The sequence below is a fragment of the Grus americana genome, chromosome 4, assembly GCF_028858705.1.
Source record: "Grus americana isolate bGruAme1 chromosome 4, bGruAme1.mat, whole genome shotgun sequence".
Taxonomy (NCBI): domain Eukaryota; kingdom Metazoa; phylum Chordata; class Aves; order Gruiformes; family Gruidae; genus Grus; species Grus americana.
In genome coordinates this window covers 1914058-1925416 of record NC_072855.1, presented here as the reverse complement: position 1 = coordinate 1925416, position 11359 = coordinate 1914058, and the positions used below count along the sequence as shown (strand labels likewise).

Here is an 11359-nt window from a genome sequence, read left to right as displayed (position 1 = left end):
ACGTTTCCTTGCCCGCACACAAGAAGGCAGGGAAAGGGCAAAAGGAGAGGTGATGAGGGGTGACAGCAGCCTCGCACCTTGAGGGAGCAGGTTGCTGCAGGGCAGGAAGGACCAACTGGATTTTAACACTAAGGGAAAAAGAAATGAGAAAATGTCACTTTTCTGTTCGTACGTGCGCTTTAGGGTGCTGTCTCGTGGTGTGTGTTACAGTGTCTGCCCCCATGGCAGCGTAAAGCCCCAGTAAAGCATGATTCACCTCTTCCCACATAACCCGAGTGACACCACGGGACTCTCCGCCATGAAGAGGTGGCCAAGGGGCTGAGAAGGCTGCGGGCAGTCTGAGACCAGGCAGGGCGGCAGCGAGACAGCACGAGGCTCAGGGGACGGCACAAGGTCCCAGCCCAGGCTCACGGAGCCTCTCACCCACCAAACTCCCAGCTGCGATGGGGTGAGAACCTCGGACACGACCGGAGGTATCGTACCTGCGGCAGGCTCTGCGCCGGGCCCCTTTTCTGTCCCTTTTCTACCCGAAGCTGCAGGAGATTTGAGGTTCAGTGAAGGGGATCAGCGGTGAATTAGCCTAAAAACAGAAATTGCTTTTGCAGGTGGAATGGGAGTGGAAAAAAAAAATCAGCACCACATGCGTGAAGCAGAGCAGCAGCATCCCGACAGCAAAACATTGTGATGTTCATATTTCTCCCTATGTAGCAAAAAATACAGGATTTATTTTTTTCAGGTATACTGTTTAATTCCTCCTTAGATGGCAAATCTATTTCTGACCTGCTCTTAAATCTGTTGCCTCTACTTCTGCTATGCCAAGCTTTCCTCTTACACCGCCTTCCCTGCTTCATCCTCATCTCCAGTCTATTTGCTGGCCCTTTGCTCTTCCTCAGAGAATTGATCCTAATCCTCCAAACAATTTCACCGGCATTTGAAGGGCCAGACACTTCTTATTCCACTAATCTAGAGAAGAGGATTCTGGAGAGCGCTGCCTTCGCACCCGTCCTGCCCCCAGCCCTGCACGACCTTGCCTTTATCTCCACAAATCCTAACGCTCAGGAAGTGGACAAATCAAGCCTGCATCAAAGTAAACTTATTATTTCCAGGTTTCCTATTCTTTATTTTTAATCACGTATTTTAAAGGTCAATAGCAATTGTTAGGCTCCCATCAAAGAAAGAATATGTGTTTCCACAAGGAAATGATGAAATTTGAGGGTTTTTTCAGAAGCTTTGGGGCTTTCACCTTTCTGTGTGTTATTATTTGCTCAAACAATTTCAGAACTGAGGCAAACATCTGCTACCCACATCACGTTCCTGTGCGTCCTCCATCACCACCTGTATTCCGGCTGCCGTGTTGGTGTCACTGAGAAAACGGCGTTTGCGTTCAAAAAAGACAGACATTTTGGAGTGCTCATGGTCAGAAACGCGCGCCATGAGGTGTACGTGCTTTTAAGGCAGGAGGAACGGAGCTGTGTCATCCAGCCGTGGCTGGTTGCCTCGGATGTCTCTGTGGGTTGCTAAATTAAACCGTTACTTCACGAGAAGGAGAACAGCCAGGGAGAAGTGGCAACAGAGGCGCAGAAGGCTCACGTACACTGCGTGCGGCCCTCGCAGAGCCCTGACGCCACACGAGGCTCCCTGTGCCGGAGCAGCTGTGAGGCCCTGCTCTACCCAAACCCTTCGGCCGCTCCCTTGGGGCCTCCCGCTCTCCTCAAGCAGCGGCAGCCAGGGCAGGGGGAGCCAGCCCAGGGCCCAGCCAGGCCCGGACCCCTCGCACACCCCTGGGCCCGAGGAGAGCCCCGAACCCCCCCCCCGCCGCCCCCGACTCCGTCCTGGGACTCCCCTCAGGTTCCCGCCAAAACACGTTTCCCGTCGTGCCCCGGGCCCCGCCTCGCTGCGGACTCCATTTCCCATGCTGCCCCGCTTCTCTGCGCCCTCCCCATTGGCTGGCGGGGCTGGGGCCGCCCTATCCCAGCGGCCCCCTCTCTCCCGCCGCTCGGACTCCGCCTCCCGTGAGGCGCCGGGCGGCGCCGGACTACATTTCCCGGCGTGCAGCGCGGGAGCTGCGGTGGGCCGCGGCCAATCAGCGCGGCGGCGCCGCAAGGGGCGGGGCCCGGCGGCGGGGGAGGCTGTTTAAAGTGGCGCTTGCGGCGCGCGAAGGGGATGGCGGAACCGGCGGACTACCCCCCGTTCCAGCTGGGGAAGCCCCGCTTCGAGCAGGTACCGCCGCCGGCGGGAGGGGAGGGGGGGAACGAACGACAAGGACCGGCGGCGGGAGCTGTCCCCTGCCCCGTGTGCGGCGGCGCCCTGTATGTCCCGTTCCCCCCCCCCGCCCCGAGGAGAGACCCCCTTCTCCCCGCTCCTCTCCCCCCGCCCTATACCAGGGCGGTGCGCTGATTGGTGCGCAGCCCCCCTGCCGTTGGGCCGCGCGGCTGTCACTCAGAGCCGCCGCCCCCCGCCCCGCGGCGGCTCCCGCGGCGGGCGGTGATTGGCGCGTCCCGCCGTGCCCCTGTGGCTCGGGGCTGGGGGGGGGTGGGGAGCGTGAAGCTCCAGGGCCGGGGGTTCGAGCCCCGTGGCCGCCGCGGAGGGCAGCGGGGTTGGGTGGGAGTCCTGGCTGCTAGCGCACGGCGCGGCTTCGTCCTTCCTCCCCGGTAGGGCAGTGCGAGGGCTGGGCCCTGCCCTGGCAGGGGTGACGCCGAGCCCAAGGTTGCAGGGAAGTTGGGAGCTGCCCTGGGAGCACGGCCTCCAGGGCAGGGCCTGGGCTGGGAGCAAGATCCTGGGGGGGCCGGGTGGGTGCGGGAGCCAGGGCCGCTCCCGGGTGGGCGCTTCAGCCGCCTCACAACGGGCTGTCGGTGCTGCGGGCTCACTTCTGCGGTGTCAGGGTGGTGGCTGGGCAGGGGCTGAGGCTCTTGAAATGGCGTCGTGTGTGGCGGCTGGGGTGGCCGCCGAGGAAACGCGGTTTGGGACGACGTGTGAGGTGAGGAAGCGGCACCGACACGGCAGAGCCGTCCCGTCCTCCGTACCGGTGACTGGGGAATGGCGAGGAAGGCCTGCAGCCCGCAGCAGCCATCCCTGGCGCGGGGTCAGAGCAGCTCTGCCGCCTTCCGCAGCCTCTGCCCACGAGCTGTCCCCGGGGTCTCCGCCACAGCGCAGCCGACAAAGACCGCTCCTCGTTCTCGTGGAGCCACGTCGGGCTTCTGATCCAGCTGACAAGGTTCATAAAACCTACTTCAATTGCTCTTGAGCTGGGTAAGACCCCGCTGGAGAGCAGTGAGCCATTGCAACTACCAAATCAAGAATGAGTAGTAGGAGCCTGCTCGTGAATAGGGGGGTGTGTATCCCCGCTATTGGCGCGATCTCCAAGGAGACTCTTTTCCCACCATCCACACGAAATCTGTACAGGACCGCTAGCTGCCAACCATCTGAGTTGCTAATTGCAGCTTGCAGAGCTTGGCTTGACTGAAGCCACCCGTTTGGGTTGCTGAGAAGTCCAGTTGCTGAGTTCCCATGGCGGGGGCAGCTCTTGGCGGTGGATCTATGTGTCTCTTCCCCCGCTGCCTTACCCCTGTTTGGGAGGTCGTGGTGGGACCTCCTCGGAGCAACAGATCCCCCGCAGTAAGGAAGGGGTGACTTCCCCGTGCTGGGAGCCTGCTCAGCTGCGTGAGCCGAGGGATGCTCAGGCTGGGGAGACAGAGCTTTTTAATAAGGAGAGGAGGAGGAGGAGACACTACTCCCTTCTAGACACCACAGATGATTCGAGGCACACTTGGCAGCGAGTCAGGCACAGAATCGGTGCGTTCTGTTCATTAAGGAGCGACTGTCACTTGTAGCAACATTTAGAAAATGTTTCGAGGGGTATGGCAGGATGTTAATGATTGCGTGCGCGTTTGAGCGCGACGTCCTCTCTCCTTGCTGCCATTCATGGGAGATGAGCCGGGTGCATTTACGCCGCAGGCTGGATCCGGGGTGAGGGTTGTTCGTCTGCAAAAGCAGCCTTGGGCTGGATGGTTTGGGGGTGCTTTGCTAGAGGGCCACACCGAGCGGTGGAAGTCATTCCCCTTCTCTTCTATAGTGTTTTTATTCCTTTCCTGTAAACTTTCCTGCAAAGCAGCACAGAGGTCTGGTGGGAGCTGATGGATGGGTCGCAGTGCTGGTGTCCTGCCGGCTCTCACCCTGCACTCCCCTGCTTTCTCCTGCTCTGTCGGCAGTGTGGCTGGACATCTCGGTTTGGGATCCGGCAGTGCTGTGGGGCCGCAGAGCAAGAGAGGCTGGAGTGTTGGTGGGGGTTAGGGCACCCGGTCGGGTCCTGTGCTCGGCTCTGCTTGGGCTGGGACGCAGCAGCCAGCCCCATCAGCGCTGCAGCCACGAGCCTGCTCCCATCGCGTGGGAGAGCCGATGTCCTTCATCTTTGGGTCGGACAGTTAACGGTTGTTTATTTCCCTATCTTGACCTTGGTGTTTGCTACCAAACTTCAGCCTCCGGTGTTGGGGAAGAACACCTACATGAGCCCGAGGGATCGGCGGACCTTAAACGCCAGAATCCTTTTCCATCAACTGTTTGGTGTGTTTCCCAGTAGCTCTCTGCCTTTCCTGTTCTTTCAGTAGCCTGTTGCAGGGTTTTGTCTGTTTATAAGATCTCGGCTTTAGCTGTCCGGCTGACAAAGGATGCCTTACTTGTTTTGGAAGGGATTAGTGACGCTTCGGGTGGTTGTTTAAATTCTAGGCGCAGCGCCGTGTGATGACAGCATTTACTTTTTCCTCTGAAATGCTGCTTGGGAGCAGGTCTGGGGCTGTTCAAGGGGAGATTTGACTAAAACTGGGGCTGGGAGAGATGCAGGGAGCTCTGCTAAGCATCTTTGTCCCTGTCGGTGGAAAAACAAGGAAAAGTTGTGTGTTAGGAACAAAAACCTTGGAGAGTGAACTCAGCTGCCTGGGGATTTGGTTCAGAGGAGACACGGTGGTTTCCTTCCCCTGCCATGACCCAGAGCCCCCGGAAAGCAGCTGAGCAGAATTTAGGACAGCGGGCGGGAGGCGTCCATGCCCAGCACCACCTCCGGAGGTTATTAAATTCCCTTCTTCCCATCCCTTGTTTTGCAGTTCACTTGTTTTTCTTGATTTTCAAGTAAGTGGCATTCTGTCGAGTCACCTTTTTTGTTTTTTTTCTTGTTTCTTTACTGGAAAGAGCCTCTTCCTCCCAATGGAAGCAGGCTATTTTTAGGTAAAAGAGGAAATGAGGACATTAAGCTTGAGAATGTGCGATAAGGACTTAATTTTCTGACGAGTAGTTCTAATTTGTTAGGCATACTCTTTTTTTTTTTTTTCTTTCTTTCTTTAAGGTTTTGCTAAGTGCTCCGTCTTCTAGAGCCAGAGCTCTAAATGTCTGTTCCCAGCGCTCTGGAGTTTTTGCCTGTATCCCTGGCATTCACCCTGGGCAAAATAAATGCATTTCTTTTTCTCTGTCAGAGGAACTCTTTTCAGCAAGGGTCTAAATAAGGTGTGGGTGTGGTTGTTTGCTAACCAGAGGTGTTAACTGGTGGGGAAAGATAGCAACCAGTTAAACCCTGGTGTTTTTATTGGGGTCAGCCCTCTAAAAAGTGACGTGAGGCTGTCTCAGCTAGCGCAGGAGGACTGCAGGCGCAGGGGGAAACCGAGCAAGAGGTGAGCTGACTTCCTTCGCAGCTGGAGTGGAGGGTGGTCATCTCAACAAGAAGTCATGAGCATCTCTTGTCCTCTCTGCTAAGTAGGAAATAATAATAATAAAAGAAAAGTCAGAGTTCTTAGATCTTTCAGGGGAAAGAGAGGGAAATAAAGGGGATTAAACCCAAACTAGAACCATAAATACCTTTTATCTCTTAAACAGGTCAGTGTGTACGTAGGGTCATGGAGTATGTGATGCGCTTGGGATGTTTTATTCTGTTGGCCAAACGTGCCATTTCCGTGACTGCAGTATTAACAGCATCGTTAGAGATGTGCTGTTGTCAGAGCTTGACCTTGCAGATATTTTAAACGTTGGAACTCAACACGTGCTAATCTCAGAAATTTCTTAGAAGGACGTTAGTGCTAAAAATCATTATTTTCTGCTCTTCGTATGCCTTTATCTGGTAAGTTTAAAGTACAACCAGGGTTTATTACCTCTCTTAGCAAAAACACGTGCCTCCTACATCCAAGGTAACCCCTGCAATAACACACAGATAAAGATGCTGTTGATTTGATACGCCTCTCGGGAGCTTAATGGCTTGCTACTTGCATACCGTGGCTGCCAAGAGCCCTGGTACAGGCAGCGGGAGGAACCAGAGCTGTATCGTACCAGAGTAAACTTAACACAGAAGTTTCTGCTCGTGCTGCTCGGTGTCACGTTATTTTCCACTTAAAGTGACTGAAACGCCTCTCTTCTAAAGGGCTATCATTACAGAGATGGGATTTTCTTAAAAGGTTGTGTAAGGATGTTTAAGGTTGTTTTGCAACTGCTTCAACTCTTGTGTATGTGCGGGTCCGGGCTGGCACGTACAAAGTGCTTGAGATGAGGTTGGCAAACAGTAAATGGTGTTTGCTGTCACCAAATGTGGCTTTCTCAGCCCCGAAGACGGGCTGGCCCCGTTTATCCTGCGCAATCAGCTGGGTCCTGCAAACACAGGCTTACAGACGAACTGCAGAGGAGAAGAGGGAATACAGACACCTTTGGGTTTGATGTTTATCTGTTAACTCCACAGAACCTGCCAAAAAAAGCCATCCGTTGGCTTTTTTACATCTCTGTCAGCCAGGATTGGATTTTAAACAGGGAGTTTGTCTGTTTGCATCTTATGCTACAAGATGTAAACCCCTACTACTCCACCTAATGCCCACGAAAGCTTTCCATGTCGTGTCCTATCTGTGCTCGTGAGCAGATCTGTCACTGCAGGTAACCGAAGTTATTGAGATGCTGGCGTTACTCCTATACGTACTCTTGGCCCTTTCATATTGTAAAGTCAAATTGAAAATATCAAAGGGCTGAGAGTCCGTAGCTTTAGCCTAAACTTGTAATTGGGGTGGACGGCAAGCGCGCATGCAATTACACAACTCTGGTGTCCAGCCATACCTTGCCAGAGTCCTGTAGCTCAATGGCTTGAATTTTCTTAATTTTGTTTGGTTTAGCTTAAATCTCTTCCTAATTAATTTAAAGCTGACATAAGCCTGATTTTTAGCTCAAAAAAATGCCCAAGTATGCATGCCTTTTTCTCTGGCTTAATTAAATTCTTTTTAAAATACCACTGTAATTAAATTGGTCAAGTTGTCCATATCTCCTGTTCTTCCCAGGGCTGCCCAGCATAGACTTTCCAGGAACACTTGCCTCTTTAAGGTGATAAACAAGTACTTGCTCACGGTCACTTACCTGTCTCTCATGGTCCTTCTCCAAATTTCTTGAGCCTGCAAGGAGTAGATTCCTTCTCGTTCTTATCTCGGAGTCAGCTGGATCTTGCACAGCCGCTTAAATGAGCTGGACCTGTACCGTAGTCCTGTGCTCCCTCGTGAACTGCTCTGCTATCTAAGGGAATTAATATTCCCAGCCGTTTTGCAGAATTTCATCTTGCTTGCAGGCTGGTGAGAAGTGGTCCCAAAATAGCCACGATTAATCACAGGAAATTGGTGTTATTCAGTTTTTGTTTTTTTTTTCCAGATAACTGTTTACTACAACAGATGTTACAGGAATAAAATGGCAAAAAAAGACCACAAATGGGTATTTGGGAGCTGAAGGTCAAACTTCTGGGCGTCCTGCAAGCTCCATCCTTTGCATGAATATGACATCCAGAGCTGGAAATGATCCTGTTAAAAAGGAACCATCCTGAGTCCTCACTTAAACCTGGGTTTGGTTGACTGCAGCGTGCTGCAGGGCAGCTGCCATGCTGGTGCACTGAACGGTGCCTGGCTGTCCCTGCGCCCCGGGGCTTGATCCTCTCATCCCATTCATTTGTCCTGACAACTGTTGGTTTGCTGGATGGCTGCAGAGTTGGTGTGTCCGGTTCAGTCCTTGGAGGGAGGTGGGAATACCTTGGTTTTCCCCCTGTTAGATGATAGTGGGCGTGGAGTGATGGAGAAAGGATGGAGGAGAAAGGGTCAGAAGGAGGTATGGGAAAAGCAAGCAGTTGATGTATGATGTACAGCAAAAGAAGACATGCTGGAGCAGTGAATAACACTGTTTTAGCACTGAAATGGCATCTAAAAGGCAAATAAAATCAAATTCCCTCTTCTCAGAATTTGTAATAATGAGTTAATGAATGAGCACGTGTTTCCCAGAGCCTGGGACAAGGCAGTGGCTGGCAGGAGAGGGGCTGAGCAGTGCCTTGGCTGGCTGAGCTGCAGGAGTAGCAGGATGATCCGTCGTGAGGACCCGCAGAAAGCGGTTTCCTAAGTATAAGGATTCACAATATGGACCATGGGCAAGTACTTGCCACAATGCCCGGCCGTTCCCTGCTGGCCCTGCACCCCAGAGGTTTGTTGTAGCACTGCTTTGCTGAGAGGATTCCGTTACGTACAAGAGCACTGCCTGCTTTCTTTATCCTAAAGCCCTTTAACAGAGCTTGAAAAGCAAGCGGCCGTAACCGAGGAAAGTAAATGCTTGTTAGCAATGGCAGAACTTTGAGCAGTTACAGAAGAAAAGTATAAAAACTAGAAACTGGAATATTGTGCTTCGGCTGAGGTCGGTCTCTTGTTTTCCCGAGGCTGAGGCTCTCAATGAGGCGTCTCTTTGCTGTAGAAACCCCAGTATGATGCGACAGTGTCACATAAATAGCTTTTTTTGATAATAAAGAGAAAGGAATAAGAAAAAATGTCTCCATAACATGTTTCTGGATTTATTTCTTCCAATGGTTTTGAATTAGCTTCTTCATAGGGGCTTCTCCATTCCTCTTAGGAGAGCCAAAAGGTCCTGTAAGAAAACTGAGCTTTACCTGGTGCTTTGGGGTGCAGCAAAGACCACCAGTAATGTGCAATGGATTCATCTGGTGTTGGGAAATAATTTGGGAGTTGAATGTATTTTAAGTTGAAAGAATTTTGTTATGTTCTTATTTATTTATTTCTCATCACTTTTATTCGCAGTTAAACATGATACTCCCATCACACAAAGTGCTGCAGCGCTAGGTGAAGCCCGAGCGCAAGCAAGGAGTGTAAAATGTCAGTGTGTAAATGAAAATAAAGGTGTTCAGGGGGTCCCTGGGTTGAGTCCTCGTAGCCTCACTGTGCAAACCAATTTTTTTTTTTTTTAGTTTGTAGAGCCAAAAATCCCTTCTTGAAGACTTCTTATCTGTGGTCAGTCTGCAAAACAGTCTGTTGTGTTTTGGCTATTGATTTTTCTACTTCTCTTGTGGAAACTTGGTATTTGCAGGAAAGTGTTTGAATTGGGAATGGAGAGAAAATCCTGATCTGATCTGTGAGTTCAATTTTCTGGTTATATTCATGAAGGCATCTTGAGTTGCAGTTGAGGCGCAACAGTTGCATCTGATTTAACTTGCCCCTAAATTTCTGAATGATTAGGGTTTGGGGTTTTTTTGCAGTTTGTTTTGCATGCAGCTCTGTGAAAACAAATACCAGTCTTTAATTAAAACAAATTCTGATGGCTTCTAGTCAGGAGACTAAACCCAGGAAGCAGGAACTGACCTAGATGCTGGAAAGGCAACCAGCAAGGTCTTGCAGAGAAGCTGCTTTCTGTAGTCAACTCAAAAGGAAAACCAGAAAGTGCCATGGCTCGACAGCAGTAAAGTCAACGGATGGTTTTCTGCTCGGGAGCTGTACAGTCGTGGTAAATACGCTGCTGCGTTGGAGGGCTGAGCAGTGAAATATGCAGCGAGGATGTTTGGCTGCAGCCTCAAGAAGACAACTTTGCTCTTGGTTTGAGTTTGGATCCGTTTTATGTGGTTCTTGGAGAGATCACGTGAAAGAGAGCTTTTGTTGTGGGAACATGAGGTTCTCATTCATCAGAGTTTAAAAAACCAAAAACTTGTTCAAACTCGTGCTCCTCTACATTGTTTTTTGGGCTGGTTTTTTTTTTCATGAAACAAGGTATGGCACCGTGAATTGATTTCAAGATGTTTTAGATGTAGAACAGGGGACTTCCACCCATCCCACTCTACCACTCATCCTGCTTTGATGTTACTCTCCCCTCTCCAAGGCTGAGCTTTATTTGCTGCTTTTCCCCCAGGTTTTTTGATTGCAAGCGAGTCCAGCTTGCCTGTACATGAGGGAGAGAAGCAGGATGAGGAAAGTGCTTTTTTACCACTAAGAATGGTTTTGTTTTTCTAGTTGCTTTATTAACAAAGCTTCTCTTTTTTTTTTTTTTTTTTTTTTTAATCTTGCCCTGAACTTGGGAGTGAACGAGGTTTAATGCAGTTGCCTCGTTTGGAGAAACTTGGACTAGAGGCAGCAGAGCGAGACGTTTGTTAATGACTTGTCTTCTGCTGTGCTGTGGGTGATGAGGGATGTTGAGCCGACCTGTGAGCGTGCCGAGCTGATCAGGATGCGTTAAAGGATAACTTGCTGTCATGGGACTGCAGCTCATCCTGATTCTTGGGATCTGGGAAAGAGAGCAGGCAGATTTTGGCTTCAGTCGCCTTGACAGTGATTGAGCGTCAGGGTGACAATAGCCTTTCTGCTGGAAAGGTTGGGTAGTCTTCCTTCGTGGGAGACATTTAAGAAGGGTTTTTTCACTTCCAGGCAGCTCGTAAGAGCAACAAGGAGAAGCCTGTTTATGTAATTGCATGTTAGAGAGCTCATGGTAATGCAAAAAAAGTGGAAACCACAGCCGATGAGTTGGGTCTTGTTGCCTGCCTTAGGGGAGGGAGGACGGACTCGAGCTCAGGTTTCTCCGCCTGCTCTCTTTGTGCATCCCTGATGTCAGAGATGTTCTTGAGAACTGGCGGGGATGAAAGAAGCAAGCACTGAGATAGTCCTGTCTGCCGGCAGACAAGCCGTTGGTCCTAGGTGACCTTGCAAGCCTTATGGTATCTGAGAAAAGGACGCTTTGGCCATGGTCTCCTAGGAAGCCCATAGCACAGTGCCTGCTGCTTGTCTGCATTAATTTGCTTGGTTCCGTGCCTAGCCTGTATATTCAGACTTCTTCCCCCCGCCCCCAGGAAGAAGGCTAGGAGGATAAAGCAATTTTGCTTCTTGGCGGAAGCTTTTTAGAAAGCCCCAGGACTTTTTGATAGAAATTTTTTTTGAACTTTCGTGAGGCTGGAAGAGCACTTCTTCCCTTACTGGGTTGCAGCATTTCTGGTTGGTTTTGTGTGTGTGTGTGTACTTAAAGATACAAATGTTGGCCATAAGCATGTGAAGGAATGGTCAGCAGCTCTGCATGGTAGAAGTGGCTTTTTTATTTTTTTTTTTTTTTT

The 11359-nt window shown here is 51.0% G+C and overlaps 1 protein-coding gene across 4 annotated transcripts in view; it reads left to right on the top strand.

The window, feature by feature from the left end:
- The first annotated feature begins 2091 nt into the window (after positions 1-2091).
- SFXN5 (sideroflexin 5) overlaps positions 2092-11359 on the top strand; it is a 98749-nt gene continuing 89481 nt past the window's right edge. The window contains exon 1 of one of the 4 annotated variants that reach the window (XM_054825749.1): positions 2092-2220. In XM_054825749.1, coding sequence (XP_054681724.1) covers positions 2164-2220 — 57 coding nt within the window. In that variant the 5' untranslated portion in view covers positions 2092-2163. Of the gene's footprint in view, positions 2221-2620; positions 2652-2914; positions 3215-11359 lie in introns of those variants that run through there. The other 3 variants (XM_054825750.1, XM_054825748.1, XM_054825747.1) reach the window with 3 other exon arrangements.